This window comes from Dermochelys coriacea, chromosome 6 (genome assembly GCF_009764565.3).
Source record: "Dermochelys coriacea isolate rDerCor1 chromosome 6, rDerCor1.pri.v4, whole genome shotgun sequence".
In the NCBI taxonomy this organism is placed as follows: domain Eukaryota; kingdom Metazoa; phylum Chordata; order Testudines; family Dermochelyidae; genus Dermochelys; species Dermochelys coriacea.
Genome location: NC_050073.1, coordinates 83,775,001 through 83,798,749, shown reverse-complemented (window position 1 = coordinate 83,798,749; position 23,749 = coordinate 83,775,001). Strand labels below are relative to the sequence as shown.

The window sequence follows — 23,749 nt, the reverse complement described above, 5'->3', positions numbered from 1 at the left end:
AGGCCTGCCATAAAAAGGCTCTCTTCTGTGTCCAGCAAACCTTTCAGGGCCCTAAGCCCAACAAAAGCTAATAATTAAAGCTTTTTTTTTCATCTCAATAAAGAGTGAAGTGGAGGTGCAACTTAAGGTACACCAAAACAAACCTGGCCATAAAGATCTAATTGACAGGGAAGACTGTAAAACCAGAGAATCTCACTTGTCATGAAGCGAACAGGATCAGACAAATTAGTGTATAAACTGTACTTCTTTCTATATCTGCACACCTGCTACAGAACGACATATGCCACCTATGACAACAGCAGGATAAATAGGAGCTGTCCTCAAATTACAGCTTCAACTAAAAACTGCTGAATAGAGCTGTGCGAATATCTGATTTTTTGGTTCAGTAGCTAAACCAAAACAAAAAAACAAACAAAAAATTTTTGTTTTGAGTCAACTCAAAACAAAAATTTTTTGATGAACCAAAAAAGTCTGAAAAATTTAGTTTTGGGCTGAGTGAAATGTTTCATTCGACCCAAAATAAATCATTTCATCTTGCTTGAGGGTGGGTGGGTTTTTTTTGCCTTTTTAAAATAATTAAAATGCAAGTAAAATCTGAAATGAAAAATAATTTCCAATCAAAATATGAAGGTGTGTTTCATTTCAAAAATATTGAAACAAAATATTTAGACTTTTTCTGAATTTGTGTTTAATATGGCAAATTTGACATGAATTCAAGAAAGTTTCAGTCTGAATCTATATTTTTTATCTAAAATAAATTTCATCCAAAAAATTTCACCCACCTCTACTACTGAATCTGAAATAATAAGCACTGACTGTAATACAAATACAAGTCAACGAATTCTTAGTACATAAGTAAAGAAGATGGCTTAAATCCGGAATTGTTTACATTACATTTGTAGTATTTTCCACTGTTTGTTTTTAAATATTTTAATTAGATTATGCTTGGGATTGTATGGACCAAGTTCTACCATAGCATAAGTGCCTCCAACTCCTGCTGAGTCAATGCCTGGGCTGAATTTGGCCCTATAGGCTTAAAATAGTTTTCAGTTACAACTTAAGGAGATAAACAGAAAATTCAAACTACAGTTGATTCTGAGCTACAAAGTTTGAATCTGAACTTCACCAAGGTTCTGGATGTTCAGATCTAGGATTTTGAAATAGCCCTATGCCTACTCTAAACATGTACTATACTATTTTTTTCCAACAGTGTTTAAAATAACTGCAAAAATATTTCCATAATATTCACTTCATAACAATTAAATGTTCTAAAAGTTACTTGATCTCTGGATTCCATGTGGACAGTGAAGACAGTGATTGCTGTAGCTGGAGATCTTCTTCTAATACCTTTTGCTGAACTTCAAATGGTTTAGCCTTTATGATTGCTTCTCCTTTCACCTGTAGCATGTCTGAGGATACAGCCTAAAAAGCAATAAAACTGAAGGGTAAAAACAATGTTATGAGAAACTAAATATTAGATGGATTTTTTTTATCCATGTTGAAGTACTCTGAACTCTGGCAATTCTATGCTTCAGAACAAACCATAGCAGACAGTTAAGGTTGCTATAAATTAGAGTAGCCATAGTGACTGCTGTAACTTACTCCATTTGTTACATCAGCTCCAGGGGAAATCCAGAATCTGGCAACACAAATTTGCCATGCTCCTTCCCAGGCTGCACTTTCTGAGGGTCTGTCTACACTGAGGACTGGTCTACACTACACAGTTAGGTCAACATAAGTTGCTTTATGTCAGTGTCTACACTTCAGCCTTCCACCCTCCAATGTAAGTGCCCTACTACACTGACTCCACTTCACAAAAGGTGTAAGGCTTATGTCGGTGTAGTTAGGGCGACGCAGCTTACATCAGCTATCTTGTCAATTTCACCGTGGGGAACAGGGAGGAGAGAAACCCCAGGGAGCTTCCCTCCCACTCCTGGAGGGAAATGAAGGGGTGGGAAACCCCGGGTGGTTTCCCCAACTCCCTGCAGTGAACAGGGAGTGGGGGGGGGGGAGCCTGCCAGGAGCCCAGGAGCCTATGGGGCAGCCAGGCTTCTGTCAGGGAGCTGCCAGCAGAGCCGAGAAATCCGGCTCTCAGCTCCACACACTGCCCCTCTTAGGTTAGTGGAAGCGCTCCTGGGAGGACATGCACCAACCCAAGAAGGGTAGTGTGGACATGCACCACCACAATAATTACACAGTCAACCTAATATAGGTTGACTTAGATTTGTAGTGCAGTCATACTCTGAGATTGGAAGTGTGCTTCCCGACATGGGTAGACAAACATGTTAGCTCTTCTTGAGCTAGCGCACTACAAATAGCAGAGTATCTTGGGATTACATAGAATACGCATCCAAGGGGTCCAGGCAAGTTTGTACTCAGAAGTTTGGCCCAAGCTGCCTCAGCTATGCTGGCTATGCTGCTATTTTCAGCACAATAGTTCAAGCAGAGCTAGCACGTGCCAGTCTACCCATGTGGCACCCACACTCTGAGCTGCAGTGTAGACATAGCCAGAGATGTACAACACGATCCACCTCTAAGACTATTAATCAGATATACAAATGTTACCTCTAAAGACGATGTTACAGTTGTCTGTGATTCTTGTTTTCTCTCTACATCCTCTGAAATTTTAGGCACTGGAAAAGCTGGTTCATGTAAGGATGGAATGTCTGAAGAAGAGAACTTTAATTTATATTCCTCAGTTTCTACAAAAGTAGGCATATCCTCTGAAAGTGGAGATGAAGTTCCTGGTGCCTCAAAAGGAGTTGTTTCACTAAGTGATTCTTTGATCTAAGAAGGGGAAAACAGTTAATTTTTTTTGTAGACATGACATGTTAATACTTCTAATACAAGTTTTCTGAAATATAGAATGTAAACACAAAATCATCAAAAGATCATTAAAATCCTAAAATTAATATTCAGAACAGCTCAAGGTATTTTAGCCATGAACATACCTATGATAGCTTGATGATTTTTTTATGTACACAAGAAGGGAATTGGCGGGTTTAGGCTAAAAGTTCACAACTTCTCAGGAGTCTTCTTTTAAAGAGCTAGATCCTTCAGAACAATTATTTTAAGAATCCATGTTCTTGTGCTGTTTTCCCACATTGCCCTTCACTATATGCTGACAGCAGAAGAAAAGTTGCAAAAGTCCTTACTAAAGCATTGATTAATGGTACTACAGACAATCAGGATTCTACTGAATTTCACTTAGATGCTTGCCCACGGAATGAAAGAAAGTGTAGAGAGGTAGTAGAGTCAAGAAACTGAAGAATGAAAGGAAAGAGGTAGCTAGCTAGTAAAACAGAGAAGAGAGGAACAATATCAAAATGGAGGAGGGGAAGAAAAAGACTCAAAAACCTTACTAAGGATCCAAAAACTCATCTTCTCACTTATGCCCCTAGGACTTTCACAGGTCATCTTTGGTTCAATCCACTCAGCCAGTTACCCCTGGGACCTGATCTTTGGCCTAGATGTCAAGATAGAAAACATAACAACCCAGTCACTGTCTTGGATAGACCAACACCTCATTAAAGTACTGGTCAGAGATCTTCCAGTGCCCAAGCAACCAGAAAGACGAATTATTCTGATTCAGCCATGGATTCCAACAAATTACAAAGCCTGCTAAAGAATGACAGCACTCCAGCCACAAGATCAGAGCTGAGGACCTGGTGAATCACTACCATTCTACACTAGCTTCAACAACTAACATGTCTTCCCCCAAATGGCACCTTTCTTCCCATCATCCACAGATCTCCTTGGTTCTCTGACACCCTGAACCAGCTGAAGAGAGAAGAGCAGAAACTCAAGTGCTAATGGTGGGGGAGAAAGACTGATTCTGACAAGATGAAACGCAATAATTCCTCAAAGCTGAGGCTGTATAACAGGCCAAAAGAACTTTTCTTTCAGCCTGTACTGAGGCTGCCAAATCCCGCCTCAAGGAGCTAGCAAGGGTGGTAAAGTGCTTTATCAATCCTGAATGCCCACAACCTGCATTAGAGCTGGGCCTCAAGCACCATAAAGAGCTATCATCTTGCTTCTCTGAAAAGATTAGACACATTCAGGAAGCCTTCTCAAACAGCCTGGATCCATGCTGCCTATACCCACTATCCAACAGCCCAGCTGCATTCCCAGAGTTCAGAACATTCCCTCATCAAAAACTTCTGAACACCCTAAAGGAGTCTCAACCCAAAACTTGGGAATCTGACCCATGCCCTTCCTGGCTTGTGAAAGAGAATCAAAAACAACCATTGCCACTCCTGACCAAAACAGATAATATATCATTCAGAGAAGAATATAAGAATGACCACACTGAGTCCAACAAATGGTCCATCTAGCCCAGTATCCTGTCTTCCAACAGTGGCCAGATGCTTCACAGAGAATGAACAGAACAGAGCAATTTATCAAGAGATCCATCCCATCATCCAGGGCCAGCTCCAGCTTTTTTTGCCGCCCCAAGCGGCGAAAAAAAAAAAAGAAAAGAAAAAAACTCCAACTGAGCTGCCACTGAAGTGCTGCTGAAGTGGAAGGGAGGGAATGAAGGACTCGCCGCCGAATTGCCGCTGAAGACCCGGAAGTGCTGCCCCTTTCTATTGGCCACCCCAGGCTCCTGCTTCCTTCGCTGGTGCCTGGAGGTGGCCCTGCCATCGTCCAGTCCCAGCTTCTGGCAGTTGGAGGTTTGGGAATACTCAGAGCATGGGGTTGCATCCCTGAACATATTGGCTAAAAGCCATTGATGGACCTATCCTCCAGGAACTTATCTAATTCTTTTTTGAACCCAGTTATACTTTTGGCCTTCACAACATCCCCTGGCAATGAGTTCCATGAATTGACTGTGTGTTGTGTGAAAAAAAATACTTCCTTCTACTAATTGTAAACCTGCTGCCTATTAATTTCATTGGGTGACCTCTGCTTCTTGTGTTATGGGAAGGGGTAAATAACACTTCCCTGTTCACTTTCTCCACACCATTCATGATTTTAGAGACTTCTATCATATCTCCCCTTCATTGTCTCTTTTCTAAGCATAACAGTGCCAGTGTTTTTAATCTCCCCTCATAAGGAAGCTGTTCCATACCCTTAATCATTTTTGTTGCCCTTCTCTGTTCCTCTCCCTCCCCGCATAGCAGGGCCCCACATTCTCTGCACCATGCCAAGGATACAGTCCCTCCCCCACCCTTTCCCCCTTCCCTCACACTAAGGTCCCCTCTCATCTGCACTACACTAAGGACTTTGTGTCTCTCTCCTCCCTCTGCCCCTTAAGTACCTTTCATTCCCCTAGATTGGGAGGAGTGGATGCCAGGTGGTGCTCTCTCCCCACACCTGGTTCAGGCTTTGAGGAGGCAGGACATTACAAAGCAAGGAAGAAAGAAGTCTCTCTCTCCTTTCTCTCTGGCTGCCCCTGCTGGCTGAGTACCTGCTCAACAGCTCCAACCAGAGAAAGTAATTGTTTCTCTTTTGTCATTCAGGGTGTCAACAAGTTGAACTCCATTGGCAGAATGATCATAGGTATTATTATGCTGCATAGTATTAAACAAATGATAGCAACTCCAAGAGTCCCCCATTTTTCTTCTTTCAGTGTTCTGATTGCACCCAGAATCACCAGGGTTCTGGCCACAGATGCGTAGAACATGCCCTGAAATTTGGGAAACAATCAGGTTTGAAATTCAAAAGTTATTGTGTCACAGACAGATAGAGAAATGTCATCAAATTGACTATAAGGCCTTCACAAGCACATCCAAAAATGGGTACCGGTTATATGGGCCTTTGGGCCCAGGCTCCACCAATATCCTGGGAGTGGACTGGAGCTGGCACCACTTAGAGGGAAAAAGCCCATACCAGAGCTCAAGTTGTGCCAGAACACTGTGTAAGTGTTCCAGCACTTTTTTGGGGAGCCAGAACATAGTCTGGTACTTCTGACTGAGCTCACTGCTCCAGAAGTAGAGATGGTAGCTCATTTAATGAGCTGCCCTCACACATAGGAACACAAGAGCTGGTCAAACCAAAGGTCCATCTAGCCCAGTATCCTGTCTTCTGACAGTGGCCAATGCCAGGTGCCCCAGAGGGAATGAACAGAACAGGTAATCATCAAATGATCCATCCACTGTCGCCCATTCCCAGCTTCTGGCAAACAGAGTCTAGGGACACCATCCCGCCCCTTCTGGCTAATAGCTGTTGATGGACCTATACTCCATGAATTTATCTAGTTCTTTTTTGAACCCTGTTATAGTCTTTGCCTTCACACCATCCTCAGGCAAAGAGTTCCACAGGTTGATTGTGCATTGTGTGAAGAAATACTTGCTTTTGTTTGGAAAGTAAATAAAAACTTCCTTATTTACTTTCTCCATACCAGTCATGATTTTATAGACCTCTATCATATCCACCCTAATCGTCTCTTTTCCAAGTTGATAAGTCCCAGTCTTATTAATCTCTCCTCATACAGAAGCCATTTCATACCCCTAATCATTTTCTGAACCTTTTCCAATTACAATTCCAATATATCTATTTTGAGATGGGGCAACCATATCTGCACGCAGTATTCAATATGTAGGCGTACCATGGATTTATACAGAGGCAATATGATATTTTCAGTCTTATTATCTATCCCTTTCTTAACGATTCCTAACATTCTGTTTGCTTTTTAACTGCTGTTGCACATTGAGTGGATGTTTTCAGAGAACTATCCACAATGACTCCAAGATCTCTTTCTTGCATGATAACAGCTAAATTAGACCCCATCATTGTATATGTATAGTTGGGATTATGTTTTCCAATGTGCATTACTTTGCATTTATCAACATTAAATTTCATCTGCCATTTTGTTGCCCCGTCACCCAATTTTGTGAGCTCCCTTTGTAGCTCTTGGCAGTCTTCTTTGGACTTAAATATCTTGAGTAGTTTTGTATCATCTGCAAATTTTGCCACCTCACTATTTACACCTTTTTCCAGATCATTTATGAATAAGATGAATAGTACTGGTCTCAGTACAGATGCTGGGGGCACCACTATTTACCTCTCTCCATTCTGAAAACTAACCATTTATTCCTACCCTTTGCTTCCTATATTTTAATCAATTATCGATCCATGAGAGGACCTTCCCTCTTATCCCTTGATAGCTTATTTTGCTTAAAAGCCTTTGGTGAGGGACTTTGTCAAAGGCTTTCTGAAAATCTCAGTACACTATATCCACTGGATCCCCCTTGTCCATATGTTTGTTGACCCTGTCAAAGAATTCTAGTAGATTAGTGAGGCATGATTTCCTGTTACAAAAAACATGTTTACTCTTCCCCGACAAATTATGTTCATCTATGTCTCTGACAATTCTGATCTTTAGTATAGTTTCAACCAGCTTGTCCAGTACTGAAGTCAGGCTTACTGGCCTGTAATTGCTGAGTAGGGATCCAAATCCTGGAGATGTTGCTGGGTTCCTCTGGAGACTGCCCAGGTGACTGAGCTTCCATCTCTCCTTCCAGAGCGGGAAGCCAGGTCTGGAGGCTCCCCAGGGGTCTTCCCAGGTTACCAAGGCACCATCCTTCCACTTAGGAAGGAACAATCAGTTGTATACATACAAAATGGGAAATGACAACCTAGGAAGGAGTACTCTGGAGAGGGATCTAGGGATCATAGTGGACCACAAGCTAAATATGAATCAAAAGTATAACATTGTTGCAAAAAAAAAGCACACATTATTCTGAGCTGTATTAGCAACAGTGTTGTAAGCAAGAAATGAGAAATAATTCTTCCACTTATTCTGCACTGATTAGGCCCTCAACTAGACTATTTTGTCCAGTTCTGGGTGCCACTTTTCAGGAAAGACGTGGACAAATTAGAGAAAGTCCAGAGAAGAACACCACAAATGATTAAAGGTCTAGAAAACATGACCTCCGAGGGAAAATTGAAAAAAATGGGTTTGTTTAGTCTGGAGAAGAGAAGACTGGAGGGGACATGATAACAGTTTTCAAGTACATAAAAGGTGTTACAAGGAGGAGAGAGAAAAAAAATTGTTCTCTTTAACGTCTGAGATTAGGAAAAGAAAACAATGGTCTTAAATTGCAGCAAAAGCAGTTTAGGTTGGACATTAGGAAAAACTTTCTAACTGTCAGGGAGGTTAAGCACTGGAATAAATTGCCTAGGGAAGTTGTCACTGGAGATTTTTAAGAGCAAATTAGACAAAACCCTGTCAGGGATGGTCTAGATAATACTAACTCCTGCCTTGAGTGCAGGGGAATGGATTAGAAGACCTCTCAAGTCCCTTCCAGTCCTACGATTCTATGACCTCTCCTAATGGAGTGGGAAGCCAGGCCAAGGGTTCCCCCTGGGTTGCGCTCACGTTATTGAGCTGCCATCTCTCCTTCTGGAGCAGGGATGCAGGTCCAGAAGTTATTTTCCAATTTTATGCCCACCTGAGAGGCTTCACCCTCCCCCAGACACCCAAATTTAGGGGACTCTATCCCTTATTCCCCTTTGCTCTCTGACCCCTACCAAACTTTTTACAAATCTAGGGCCTATACTGGCAATATTCTTTTTGCCTTCAGAATACACATAACAATTATAAGGCCAAACTAATTTTTTAAACCAAAATTACAGAGGGGACGTAAATAAGGTTTTTTTTATAGTACATGTCGGTAACCTAAACTATGGAAATTCTACTACCCCTCCAGAATAGTGTTAAACTTCACCTGTTTCAGTTGCTGAAAATCTATTGATAGCTCTTTTTAGCTTGAGATGTATTTTGTGCTGAGACTGGAAAATTTCTAACGATAGCTTCCTTTCTGCTTGGAGCATCTCCCACAATTCTGAACATTTGAGCTAAAATATTCTCTCTGCAGCTCACAGAAGTGGATCGGTGTTTTGGCGCCATATGGTCTGACCACACCCACTCTGCTCCCACATGCTGCCAGATGAGTTATTCCCATGCTGTAAAACTTGCATAACACCATTATCAACAAATATTCCAGAGATAAATAAATAACTTATACATTAGAACAAGGAAGACTGTCATATGGTAATGGTTCCACCTAATATCTGACCCTTTGTTCATGAGCCATCCAGGGTGGATAGAACTGTGGGAGATGCTACTAGCCGAAAGGAAATCATCATTAAGAAATTTTCCATTCTGAAGCCCAGTTTCTCCCACAATTCTCAATGACTGAGAACTAGCGAGCAGTGAACAAATGTAGGAAGCGTTATGAGACAAAGTAGGAAAGAAGTATCCCGCTTTTTATGAGGTCATGCAAAAGCTTGTATTATTTATAGGCTACTTCCTGCAGCACATTCCTGCCAAAGAAGGAGAAGACAGAAGGTCCACCTTTATGTGAATAATAAAGTTGTTAGCTGTAGACCAAGTGGCTGCTTTGCAAATTTCTGAAGTGCACACCTGTTCTTTCTGCCCATGATGCTCCTAAAGATCCCGTGTAGTGTGCCTTGATCCCTTCCAAGACATGAATCTCTGATTTCAAGGATTCTACAATACATAGACTAATCCACCTAGCAATGGAGGACTTGGAATTTCGCATGAAAGGACATGAATATGGAACCTGATCCTCTCATGGATTTTGCATGCCTGAGATGGATTTTTCAACACTCTTCTGATATCTAAGGTATGCCATGCCTTTTCAGTTGTATCTTGTGATTTTGGACATAAGGAAGCACAACTGCTTTGGAAGTGTGGAAGGAGGAATTTACCTTAGGAAGAAAGGATTCTAGTATTCCTGAGCACCAGCTGTCCTCATGGAACACACAGTAAGGCTCCTGTATAGATAAGGCTGCCAGCTCTTAACATGCCTCGTGAATGTGACAGCTAATCAGAAGAAAGTCTTAATGGATTTTTTTTAAAAGTCTAACACTGAAGTCAAACACTGGAAGGGATAGCTTGGCTGTGCCCTCAAAACTAATGGAAGGTCCCATTTTGGAAGAGTGGCCTGACTAAATGACTGCTCAAAAGAATCTGGCTACCTTGGATGTCTGCAGGCAGCCCAAGGATCCTGCAAATAGTGTGCTATTAAGAGCAGACAGCTGGTGTGCATTGGTACTGGGCTAATCTGTCTATACCTTCTTGTAGAAGTTCAAACAGTTGGAATTCCTGAATTTCTGGGATTTGCATTGTGCTCTTGGCACCAGTGATGACTCTGGACCAGATAGAAGAGTACGCTTTAATGTTGATACCCTTGTAGATTAAAGCAATATCTAACAACAGTGGAGGACAGACCAAGACCTTTTAGTACTCTCTTTCAATAGCCAGGCTATTAGGTGAACTGTTTCAGATCCAGATGAAGGAGAGGATCTTGCAAGAGAATGTCCAGTCTCCATGAAACCTGGAGTGGGAGCTTTCATGCACTCTATCAGGTCTGAGAACCAAGGTCTCTTCAGCAAATGGGGAATTATCAGTATTACCATTCATGTGCTCATTTTATTTTCTTCTGCAGTAGAGGAAAGGGTAAAACACATAAAATAGGCCCTGTGTGATAAGGCACTGTTCCCATGGCTCTGGGGTCTGCCTTGTAGCAAAATATTTTGGCCTCTTTTGTGGAACAGGTCAGTTGAAGGGAGGCCAAACATCTGAACAATGAGATCAAAAACATGATTCAGCGCACCACTCCGAGTTGTTGACCCTACACCTGCTGAGCAGTCTGCTTTTGGTCCAGGTCTCCTACGATATGGATCACTCTGGGGGGGGGGGGGAAAGATGAGAAACTGTCTGCCCACCTCATTATTTCTATAGCTTCTGTGTGTAGGTCAGATCTTTGTTCCCTTTTTATTGTTTAATACACTACAGTAGTTGTCTTGCTGGACTGAGCCAGAATGTGGTTCCCTTAGGGTGGCTGGAACCTTTCAACGCTAGCTTGACCTTTCTCAGCTCTATGAGGTTTATCCTGTGAGCCTTTTCCCTCTTCCCTCCAGAGGCCCCTGGCTACTTGGATCTCAAATAAGCACTCCAGCCTCCACACTAGCACTGGTTGTGGACAAAGGATCTGGAAGGTAGATCAGCATGCTTACGGACCTTGTCATGGTCTGACCACCATTGTAAGGAGTTGTAACACCTGTGTTGAACCCATACTTGATCTTCAGGATTCTGTAGAGTGACCCCAGACCTTAGTATGAAGGCTTTTGATGTGTGACTGCCCATGGAGCAATCCCTATGCACAACATCAGGAGTCCAGCAGTTTGGAGATATAGCTCTATGGGGGCCTCCTGCAACTCCGGAGAAAGAAAATCAATTACTGAGTGGACCAGAGAACTTTCTTGGCACTGATGATGAAGCCATGCATCTGGAGGTGATTCAACATCCAACGTGGGGGCCTGTGCATTGCTGACTCTGATGGAGCTCTGATCAGATGTCATCCAGAAAGGGGTACAGGTGAGCTCCTTGCAACCTGAGTCTGGCTATTATCACCACCAGTATCTTTATCAAAATCCTGGAGGCCAAGGACAGGCTGAACAGGAGCATTCAGTACTGATGTCTCCTGACATAGGTGAATCTCAAAAGGCTGTAGTGGCATGATATAATTGAAATATGGAGATATGCACCATTAGATCTACTAAAGTCAAGAAGTCTCCTCCCCCCACCCCACTAATTGAGCCTTTTGAGATGATTTCAGATGCCCCCCATGCATTTCTGTTCAATGAAGTAGATGGAGTAGAACCCAGAGAACTTTTCTTCTGAGGGAACACTCTCTATTATTCAGATATCCAGAAGATGAGATATTTAATTCTGGATCAGATTGTGTTATATGGCATCGTTGTAGCTGTATGAAGAATGCATGGGGTGGAGCCTGCAACTCAGGGAGCATCTGTTGCATCACTATTTCCCTGGCCCACTTTTCTGTGGTCAATGAAAAATTCCTCTAGGAAATGGGAAAACCTGCCCCAGAGCTTCTGCTCTGGGCAGAGGCCTATGTGATTTTTGTCAAAGTGGATTTTTTGTTGGGCTGAGGTCCCTCTGGACTTTCTTCCAAGACCTTGATTCCACTATTTTCCATTTGGGGAATCTGTTGTCCTCACAGAGTACCAGCAAAGGGACAAGGAGAGAAAGGAGTGACTCCTGCTGAAGGCTGGTCTATAGTCCTCTCCTGATGGTCCTTAGTGGGGATGGAGAGGACTGTTTGGATATTCTTGTGTCGTCAGCCACCACCTTTTCCAGCTTTTTCTCCAAAATGGAGGAGCCTGTAAATCTTAGCCAAGCATAGGACCTGTTTAGAGTGAGCATCCACAAAGCGATAGGTGTGCCCAGCTAGTGAGCTGGAAACCATGGAGCAGGCTGAGCACCTCATAGCATCCATTGATGCGTCAGCTGCAAATACTGTTGCTAGGGAGACTTTCTTTAAAGTAGAGCCACAGTCAGGGTGAACTCTGTCCTTAAGGCTTGAGATCGTTCAGCCAGGAACAAGATGCTCCTACAAAGCAGGTAGTTGACAGTGGGACACTCAGAGGAGGCTTCAAGTCCTTTTGAGCGTGGTCTCCATCTTCTTATCTGTGGGGTCCACAAGGAAAACTCCCCAAGGGAATACCATATCCCTAGCAAGGGATGCTTCAGCAGCGTCCACCTTCGATGTCTCTGCAATAAAGCCTTTGGTTCTTGAGTATTATATAGCCTGAGGTCACTCTTGTTAATGTGGTTGCTTCTTAATCAGACTCGTCCATTCATCCCTAATCCCTTCATCGAAGGCAGAGTGAAGGGGTATTGCCATCTCAGGGGAAGTTTTTTGAGGGGAGAAATTTACTCTAGGGCTTACTCTCAGGAACCTGCTCAGGTTTCAGAGGCAGACAACCGACCTTTCTCAGAGAAGGAAGAGTGAAGGAGGAAGAGGAGTCAGGGACTTGTTATCGCCTGGATTTTTTGAACTTTTTCTTTCCATTTTATGCTTTTTAGATGTTTTTTTTAAAACCTTTTTGTGCACTTTGGGAGCATAGAAGCTCTGCTGCAGATTTGGTGAGGACTTTTGTGGCTTGCCTTCCTTAAAGCCTGGATCCTCTCAAGAGGTCTGTCTCAGAATCTGCCTACTGGGTCCCATTTCCTCTGAAAGCAGGGAGGAGGAAACTCATGGTCAGAGCCCTCTTGAGCTTGGGAGGGAGGGGGCTGATTAAAAGCCCTGCTTCTTTCTCCACAGTGCTCTGACCCACTTTAAGACTGTGGGGACAGGACTTTTGGCCCAAAAAGCCTCCCCTTTTGTTCTGCAGTGGTCCCCTGGTACTTACCCCCGAGTCGAATGGTCCAGGTCCTCCTCGCTTTTGGAGCCTCTCCCAGCTCTGCATTGGGGTTTCTGGTCCTTTTTTCCCAACTGGAGTCCGGATGAGGGTGAGCACAACTCACCATCTTCCAAGCCTGAGAAGCTGCCTCATATATAGAGCACCACTTGGATTTGACCTGGTGCTTTCTTGCCTGCTCTGCCATGCCTGTAAGGGGCAGAGTAGCCAGCAGGGAAGACACTGTAGTGGAAACTCAGAGAGGGTTAAACCAGAGAGGTTAACCAACAGGGAGGAGGAGGAATACGGAGAAAGGAGAACACTGCTCCCCACTACCCAGAAAACTCAGCAGAAAAGTAAATACAAGGAGTAAGGATGAAAACAACTGAAACTGCGACTGTCTTCTGCTGCAGAGGCAGAGAATCTGGTGGCAAGCAGAAGTACACTGAGTTTGGCCATATCAGGCAGTGCCAAAATACTGATCTGCCTCCATGAGCTGCAGAGAGATGTAAGCAGCCCAGGCATCCAGAACTGCAGGAGCCACTGGGCTACAGATATTTGTTTCCTACAGGGAAAATTTCTCAACATAATGTTTCTCTGCTGTGCAATTTTTCCTTCATTGCCTATATTTATTTATACAGCATCTGCAATATTTGATCAGTTAAGACTAAAAGCAATCATTCCTCTATGAATAAATGGACTTACAGAAGAAGGTGGAATAGAAACCAAAAGGAACTACAATTAATTGCACTAACTATTAATACTAATGGGGACTTTTGCTCAAAAATTGATAGCATGATCTGGTCTATGGGTCCTACAATGTGTGACCTGAAAACTTGAAAAGAGATATACAACAAAGACATATACTACTCAAATACATTATACATCTCTCAACTGCTTAGTTTACAACTATGAGCAACACTAAGAACTTGTCTAAGCTTAAATGTGTAACCATATATAACTAGATTGTATGTTACAGAAAAACAAAATAGACACACAAATATATAAGAACTTTTATTTACTCAAGGACCCACTCAATACAAGCACTTAACTTGAATAATTGATTAATCGTGTTTATTATTTGTAGTGCTTTAGGGATCAACCAAGAACAGGGCCCCTTTGTGCTGGGCACTGTACAAAGAGAGTAGTGTACTGTCCTGGCCCTCAAAAGTACTTGCCATTGATTCAATGGGATTTTGGATATGTCCATAGTAGGAGAATCACATCCACGAGCAGACAGAGAAAAAGAATTGTATATTTGACTTTTATGGAGTATTTAAATGTTTTAAAACATTATTTAGTTTCCTTTCACTTTTATCGTTTGAAACCTGAAACTGCCTATCTGAGCAAGGCAGCAAGCAACACAAGCACATAACTTATTATGTTTTTAACATCCTAGATAACACTGAATTTTACCAGGCTCGGTGCCTGAAAACTTGCCACTATTTCCTCATTAGCTTGACATTCAGTCTTCTTTTCCCGAGATTCAGCCTGATGTCTGCTTTGCCAAACAAGAAAGAAAATGTAGTATGATTTTAATGACTTATATTTTTATCCTACAGAACAAAACACCAACAAATTAATATATTCTCATAAGCATGAGTTTGTTTTTCACTGCAAACGCTGATAAATTAATTTGAAACTAGTAAGTACATTTATGGACAAATGATCTTAGGCCCCTATCCTACAACCCCTTTTGCACATGCTTAATTTTACTACCATGAGCAGTCCCTCAGTGGACTTACTTATAGTAGTAAAGTTAAGCACATGCAAAAGTATTTGCAGGATCAGAGCCCTAAAGAGCAGGATGTTGAGTAATTTCTTGACGCACCACCTCACATGCAGAATTCTGCAGGCAGAGCCAGCAAAAGAGTTACTACAGGGTTTAGAAGGGTGCTCAGCTCCTTGCAGAACTACTTATCCTCTTGTGAAGTTGGGGTGTGGAGCCACACCATGTCTGTGCTCAACATATGCCATTTTGTTTCTGGTGCACCAAACCAGAAGCACCAACTCACCATGTTAAGTAAGGTGTGTAACATTTCATTGAGAGTACATTAATAAATAAGCATCAGAGACCAGGTATTTTCAAAATTGTGACTTATCAATGATGTAGAGTAAAAAAAAAAGCTGTCCAGAGGCCAAGAAAAGAGAGCTGGGTCTATTCCTATCCCACAAATTAAATCTGAAAAGCAATGAAAAGCTATACAATGTTCTGAAAGGGACCATGATATATGTTTATTACAACCACCTTTATAATTCACCAATGACTTGCAACAACAGACAAAGGAAAAACTATGCTTTTCAAGGCATTAGATAGTTTTTCCCTGCTTCAGAGGCAAGGAACTGATCATAGAATCATAGAATATCAGGGGTGAAGGGACCCCAGAAGGTCATCTAGTCCAACCCCCTGCTCAAAGCAGACCAAGTCCCAGTTATAATCATCCCAGCCAGGGCTTTGTCAGCCTGACCTTAAAAACCTCTAAGGAAGGAGATTCTACCACCTCCCTAGGTAACGCATTCCAGTGTTTCACCACCCTCTTAGTGAAAAAGTTTTTCCTAATATCCAATCTAAACCTCCCCCATTGCAACTTGAATTGTGCAGAGAATTCATTGTAACCAAAATAAATTCCTCTGTTAATCTCACAGTTCTATTTTTAATTCTTAAGTCCTGCTAAGGTTATCTACCTTTAATAAATGTTTCATATGTATGAAAATTTGATATTTTACATAGCAGTTTTATTTTACCTAAGAGATCACATTTGTTCTTTGATAGATAGAAAATGTTAAAATAAGTTTAAGGAAGAATGTATATTTATATTTAATCTATATTCTATTTATATGCAGTAAATAGGCATGCCCTGAAAACCTGAAGACCAGCACTTCAGCTGTACTAAATCAGGATAGCACCACTGATTTACACATGCTGAAGAGCTGGCCCAAAACATGTTTGCATTCTGTGGGAGTCATAACATGGAATATACAACATGAAGATCCCACTAACACTTACATTTTGAATAGTAGGTATGCTTAAAGGTATAGGTTTCCAATAAAAGAATACAAAGATGTTGCTATTCTTCCTACTAATGATCAAAAGGTATATCTTAAAGCACTGGAATGAGAGAATAGCTCCTGACATACAAGAACAGGTAGAATACATTCAACGTCATCATTCCCAAAATGGAACACACAATCTCCTCCTTTTGCAACACCTGTACATATTTCCCCCCTTCACAGAGGAAGAGGAAGTCCTGTCCTCACCTGCCTCCAGCCCAGCCAGGATTAACACCTAATCCCTGCTCAGGGTAGGAGCCACTGGCTGGGAAGTCCCCAGCCCTGTGGTGATTATCGCTCTGCGATGCTCCAGGTGCCTGAAATGATCTACCTGCACAGCTAGAGAGTGGGTGCGTGACTGCTCTTGCAGCTTCCCTTTGCTTCCCTGTCAGAAAGGCATTTTTCTGCAGGGAAGCAAAGAAATCTGCAGGGACATGAATTCTGCCCAGAATTCCCCAGGAGTATATATCAAGGCCATCAACAGCATGCAGGGACCTGCACACTAAGGATGAGGGAAACAGTATAAGAACACGGGTCTATATAGAACATCTCTTTGCACAATTAGATTATTTTGAGCTGATTAGGTTGTTTTATACAAGATTTAAGCAAGTAAGTTAAACATCAGAGGTCCCTACCTCTAGGCCACCATTACCAGGCAATTTCCCATAGCATCATGACAGAAGTGTGTATTGAGGAGAAATTTGGAGGAAAGTGTAGTGGCTTACCAGACAATTTCAGGGACAATATACCATGCATAATGGTCCCATGGAAGATTGTGTGATGGTGCTTGTGAAGCAAGTGAATAATTGGGCAATGTAGGATAAAGAATAGCATTATTAGTAGAGCAGAGGAGATGGGGTGTTGACACAATAAAGTACAAGTACAGATAAGAAGGATTGGTCTAAATTGAGAAGGGCCTTAACAAGTCTGGAACAGACAGCTTCTGAAGGGGAAGCCAGTGGAAGGACTCAAAGAGCAGGGTGCTGGCGTTCAGACATACGGGTCAGAGAATAGACCTTAGCAGCAGTATTTTGATATACCTCAGGTGAGTGTTAGGAAGTGAGGGTGAGTGTCAGGAAGACCAGAGAGAAGGAGGTTGCTAATTATCAAGACTGGCAAGAAAAAGAGCCTAAACAACAGTGAAAAGACTAACAAATTTATCCAGTACTCCTTTTCTTTTTGCGGATACAGACTAACATGGCTGCTACTCTGAAACCAGTGAAAAGACTGAATCTTACATATGTTATAGAGGAAGGACCAGCAACATTTGGACACAGTACTGAAATGGATGCTCATATCTGCATTCCAAAATAACGTTACCATTCCTTAGCAATTAAACAAAAAAAGCAGAAGCAGATTGCCCAAGAAAAGGATGGACATCAGTTCCATGACAACCAATAGCCCTGGTAATCACACTCGTAATGAAAAAAAAACATTATGCTTCTTTTTCAGAAGAACAGTGAGGAGCCAAGTAGGAGCTGTGTCCACATGTCTACTGTAACCAGAAAAATAAAGATGAGAAAAGTCTGATCTTCCTGCTTAAAGGCTTGATCCAAATCCTATTCATATCAATGAAAAGACTCCCATTATCTTTACGGGAGTTGAATTGGGCCTCAAGGAAACAGTGGAAAAGAGAAAGTTTAAAATATCTGCATATAGTCTCTGTATGAAACTGTTCTCACTTAACCACCTTTCATATATTGCTTGCTGGTAAATTGGTGGAAAATGCATGCTCAGTCAATTTCAGCATTGCCGCTTAAGCTTGCAAGTATAGTATTAGTATTTATATCTTCCACAAGAATTGCTTCTCAACTAATGGTGCACCATACATAGATCTATCCAAAAAGTATAAGCCAGTTATGTCTGAACTATAATTTAAACCTAAACTAGAACATAAAGAATGTAAATAGCAAACATTAAAATGACATAAATATCATGAATGGATGTAAATGTCAAAGGGAAACAGAGCTGGTCAACAGTGACTAACCCTTAGAAGCACAGTAAGCGATTAGCCAAACTATTAAGCATAATGGAGAAGATCACAACAGGCCGTCATTCTGACATGGACTCACAGTACCCAGAGACAGACAGACAGCCACACACAAACACATAAGTTCAAAAGATAAAAGTACTGTATATTTGGTGTTGGTTTAATACTGTTCATTACACAGTTCTTGTATAGTAACAATATTTGCATGCTCAAATTTTTGTGGTTATTTTACCAAGATTTTTATTTTACTAACAAAACAGTTTTTCTTCCATCCATATAACCCAAAAAGTTATTTGGACCGCCAAGGAATTATTGTACTGTAAAAAAATAAAGATGATGAGCTGCAGGTTGTTTAATGCTGAACAAAAGAAATACATTTCTGCAATGAATATAAACTCCCTCTCATAGATAATAAAGTCAACAAGTAACTTGGTAACTCAGTATATTAAGAGTTAGCAAGCACTGACAATCAGTTTAAAATTATGGATTAAAATTCTACTTCTCAACAAAACATGGTGGGAACTATTATTCATAACTAGTTTCTCTTGAGGAATCCAAAGAAAATATGGTTGAGGGGTCATGTCCCGCTGCTGGGCTGGCATACTTTTCCCTGGATAACAGTAGTCTTTTTAAGGCTGCTGGGTAAATTGTGGTCAACCTTGTAATAGTTTAATAAGCTAACAACATTAAGTAGCCAATGCCAATCAAGAATGAGATAATAAGAAGGGAAAATATGTAAATAAATAAAATCTCATTTAATTACAATAGCTTGTTTTCATTTCAATACATGTATTTCTTGGATATTTCCATTTCACCTAAAAGAACAAATTTCATACCTTGTTTGTAAAGGCAAGGACTGAAACTCAGCAAAATATATGAGATAAGCTGTGCATAACAGATTAAAAATAATTGCTAGACTCTTCATCCTATTTAAAAAGTCACTTCAGTTGAGAAAATACATGCTGCAACTGCCTTTGACTTTACATAACTTAATCAACTATTGTTAGAGCAGCATTCACCCTTCTTAAGGCTCAGATCTTCTAGATAATGAAAATGCTAAAGAACAACCAGACCTGCAAAGACTCTCCATTTAGATTTTTTTAACCTGAACCTGTCAATGAAAAGTTTTAAGTTTCAAGATCACTGTACAGATTTTAAAAAGTGCTCTCTGCCCAGCAACTCCCATTGAAAACAATGGAGAATTTCTCCTCCCCACCTCAAACTGGGGACTGAGCATTTTTAAAAAACCTGGCCACTTATTTAGGTGCCTAAATGGGAACTATAGGATGTTGGGCCCTTTTGAAAATTGGGCCTAAGACATGTGTAGTTCTTATAAATAGATGACAAAAAGTAATGTAGCATAAAACTAATAATAATTTATAATGCAAACTGAACAGGAAGGCACAATGGGATGTGCTCACATATACTACTGTTTAAAATAGAAGTTCAGTTAATTTACACAATTATTGTTGCTCTCCTTCTAACTTTTGCATTTAATCAAACTACATGATGTTGGTTATCTCAAGTGAATTTAATGATCATAACTGCATTGACAGCAGTAGGGAATCACAGAATGATAGAATCAGGGTTGGAAGGGACCTCAGGCGGTCATCTAGTCCAACCCCCTGCTCAAAACCAGACCAATCCCCAACTAAATCATCCCAGTCAGGGCTTTGTCAAGCCTGACCTTAAAAACCTCTAAGGAAGGAGATTCCACCACCTCCCTAGGTAACCCATTCTACTACTTCACCCCCCTCCTAATGAAAAAGTTTTTCCTAACATCCAACCTAAACCTCCCCCACTTCAACTTGAGACCATTACTCCTTGTTCTGTCATCTGGTACCATTGAGAACAGTCTAGATCCATCCTCTTTGGAACCCCCCTTCAGACAGTTGAAAGCATTATTTCATTTCCCCCTCATTCTTCTCTTCTGCAGACAAATGATGTTCTCTGCCTACCGATAAAATGCATACAGTCACACAGCTCCACTAATTTGCCTCACCTTGTTCTAAGGCAACCACCTCTGCATGAAAGAGTAGTTCAGTCTCCATGCCCATTTATTCTTGAGGTTCTCTGATGATATTGCCAACATGGGTGCCAGTTGCAATAGTGGTTTTGGTGAGGGAGCTAGACTAGATGACCTATGGAGGTTCCTTCCAGCCTGAATTTCAATGATTCTGCATGATCATCTGACCACTTGGAAATGGAATAAGATCTTCTTTCATCAACTTATTTCACACAGGCCAAAGAGCCATCTGACAGTAATATCTACTGTCCTGGTTAGGAACTGAATCAGTAATCAGCAAGTAAAAGGCTCTGTATCCAATTAACAGTCTTCTGTAGCATTTTTTTTTAATGCTTGATGCCTTATTGTAGTCTTTTATTGTAAATATTACCACATTAGATGAGAGGAATCTCTAACACCATATTAATAAATCTACCAATAACATATTAACAGTTTTTCTGTGATCTCACAATGCTGAGCAATAACTCATAACTGACACCCTTATAAATATTTAACACTTGTTAATCTGTCAATATCAAACATATCCCTTTAAAAGGGAAACAGAAAACCCATCTAAATTATAAGCAATGTAAAGAACCAATGTCCAAAAAGAGGCCCTTAAATGAAGTTATATTTTAACTGGTTTTAATATTGGCTTGATTTGACTTTTAAAGGACACTGCAAATTGACAGTAAGATACAATGAAGGAAGCTCTACAACACATCAGTGTTTTTATCCATTTGTTTTGTCTGGCCTCTGTGTTATAACACATTGTAGGATCTGAAAAACAAATATACAACTTTTCTAAAAGTAATATTTACTCAACAGAAAATATTGCTCTTGTTCTGGTTCACCTACTTCCATTTTTATGCTGTAGTTCCGGCCAAGAACACTCTCCAGGAGTTCTTTGATCATCTGGTCTGAGGGAGACTGAAAAGTAGACTGCAGAGAAGCAATTATTTCATCAATAGACCTTGCAACCACTCTCACAGGCAACTTTGGTGTGGAAGTAAGCTCTTCTGGTTTGCTCTGCTGGAAGTTCTCCTCGTATATTTTTGAAGTGTCTGGTCTAGTTATGTCTCTAGCCTCTTCCAACTGCTCTGAAGCAGACCTCACACTTGGATGGCTGCAGGAGACACTGCTTCTTTTACTCAGTGCTCTTCCCGGCTCAACAACTGAATCTTGTTGACTTGCTTTTGAAAGTTCTCTGCATACTTTCTTTTCTTTTTTCCAAATAACTATTTCCTTTTTAGAAGCCTTTTCACTTGAATCAGAATCTGTAGAACTAGATTCATCACTTTCTTTACTGTCATTGCTAGCTTCTTCGGTTCTATTTGTTTTTACAACCTGAATGTTCATCTTCAGAGAATGGGCTCTAGCCTGCACTTTTCTAGTATCTTTGACTTTCTGTAACAGAATGGGGGGGTTATAAGTTACTAGTCTTGGATGAAGAATGAGTTTGCGATATTTAGGCTTCCGAGGTGGTGCTGGTTGTTTTAACATAGTGATTTTTTTAGTGGTACCTGCTAAAGATGCTATTACTGGCATTTTTACACTTGTACTTTCATGATTACAACTACTATTTTCCACATTTATTTTTTCAGAGTAACTTTTCTGATTTTTGTCAGCACTGTCCTCTTTTACAGAAGATTTATTTCTTTGAATCATTGTGCTGAGATCACAAGTTTGTTTTTTCATGTCTCTTACTTCAGGAGAGATTCTTACTTTTCTGTGAATTTCAGAACTGCCAATGAATTCATTAGGGACATTTTTATTTATATTAATGGTGGGCTTATGTGGACTCTCTGACCTCTGAAGATGATACTGCTCTAACTGATGTGACTGATCTGGTGTTAAATCTTCCAGTAAGGGCTGAGTGCTCACATTTGTATAAGCAGTAGCTACTGCTTGTTTGAATCTAAGAAAATCCTTCCGAGATTCCTTGCATATAATCTCACGCTCCTTAATCATATTTAGTTCTTCTAGATAACTTAGTCCAAAGTGCTCATGTTTTCTAGCCATTTCCTTTTAATATATGTGGCCTGTAAAGGAAAACAGAAATGTGTTCATATACGTTATATACAAACACAGACCCCAATCCTGCAAAGACTTATGCACATGCTTAACTTTATGCACTGCAAGTAGTTTCATTCATTTCAACAGAACTACTCACAGTATGTACAGTTAAGCATGTCTGACCAGCCACTAGCACTTTATCTACAGCAACTCGGGCCATTCCTACCACTGCTAGCAACTGCTGGAAATCTAGTGTAGAAAAGGCCTAAATATGGGAGCGCTAAATGCAAAAAAATAAAAAGATGGAGAGCCTTCACCTGCAATAATAAATCATCCCCCTCCAAAAAGATACTACGCTCTCCAATCAAAGAGAAAGATCCCCCCCAAGAAGCTTCCCTTTAAACGAGTATCTGGAAAAAATACTCCCAGCCCCAAAGGAGACCAGCTACCCCCCAAAAGAGATACAACCTGACCTCCCCAACATGAAATATACCACCCAAGTCCCCCAAATGGGACCCCTCCTAAGCACCCACCAAGCCCCCAAAGACACCCCCTAGCCCGCCCAAGACATCCTCAACACGATACCACCATGCCCCCTGACCGCCCCGCAAAATAACGCGCCCCCAGGCTAAAGCACAGCCCCTGGCCCCGTGGCGCTGAAGGGTCAGTGAGGCCCTCGACCGAGCTCTCTCACCTGGCCCCGGGGAGACAGCTGGGCAAGGCCTGCGTGCGCCGGCCTGGAGGGCAGGGAGGGAGCCCCACAGCCACTGCCCTTCCCGCGGGGCGACGGCTCTGCCCAGGCCCGGGGGCGGGGGCACGCGCTCGGGAGCCTAGCAACAGACCAGCTCGGCTCGGCGCGTGCGGCCCGGCGGGAGAAGAGAGGGACCCGCGGGGCGCCTGCTTCCCAAGAGCGCCCCCTGCAGCCGGGGAGGGTCCAGCGCCGCGCGCCTTCCGGGGGCGGCTATGGAGGGCGGCAGGGAGCATGCTCCAGCCCTGCCCGGCTTAACCTCCCCCGGCCCCGGCTGGATTGCCCCGGCGGTAGCCAGGGCTGGTCTCCGCGGGGATGCAAAAGGCGAGGCAGCTGGCGCTGAGGAGATCCAGGCTTCAGCGAGTAGCGCGGCGGGGCACCGGTGCCGGAGTCACCGCGGAGCGGGTCCAGCTCCTCCAGCCGTCGGGGCAGCTGCAGCCGTTTAGGCCAGCCGCCAATGTGGCCCCTGCTCCGCTCCTCTCGGGGTCACCCGACGAAGGGGGACCCTTGGCGGCCGAGGCAGGCGGAGCGGTCTGGCCACGGGGCTGTGTGAGCTGGGAAGCCTGGTAGCTGCGATCCAGTTGTGGGCGCTGCCCTCTGAGGTTAGCCGCTGGCAGAGGGGCAGCGACCAGGGTCGGGTGTCTCCCAGCCACGAAAGCAAGCGCCCCTCAATCTCATCCTGGATTTTCCTTCAACCGCTTTCCTTCGCCGTGTAAAGAAAACTCCGTTGCGCGGTCGCTGATGCTGTGCACTGGCTCCATGA

The 23,749-nt window shown here is 42.2% G+C and overlaps 1 protein-coding gene across 6 annotated transcripts in view; it reads right to left on the bottom strand.

Moving 5' to 3' along the window:
- The window catches only part of TTC6 (tetratricopeptide repeat domain 6), a 146,041-nt gene extending 122,626 nt beyond the window's left edge, over window positions 1-23,415 (bottom strand). For 3 of the 6 annotated variants that reach the window (XM_043516729.1, XM_038407593.2, XM_038407592.2), the window contains exons 1-5: window positions 22,933-23,408; window positions 21,081-22,264; window positions 14,593-14,674; window positions 2,566-2,787; window positions 1,280-1,422 (exon numbers count right to left, since the gene is read on the bottom strand). In XM_043516729.1, coding sequence (XP_043372664.1) covers window positions 1,280-1,422; window positions 2,566-2,718 — 296 coding nt within the window. In that variant the 5' untranslated portion in view covers window positions 2,719-2,787; window positions 14,593-14,674; window positions 21,081-22,264; window positions 22,933-23,408. Of the gene's footprint in view, window positions 1-1,279; window positions 1,423-2,565; window positions 2,788-14,592; window positions 14,678-21,080; window positions 22,265-22,932 lie in introns of all 6 variants that reach the window. The other 3 variants (XM_038407596.2, XM_043516730.1, XM_038407594.2) reach the window with 3 other exon arrangements.
- Between the last annotated feature and the right edge of the window lie 334 nt (window positions 23,416-23,749).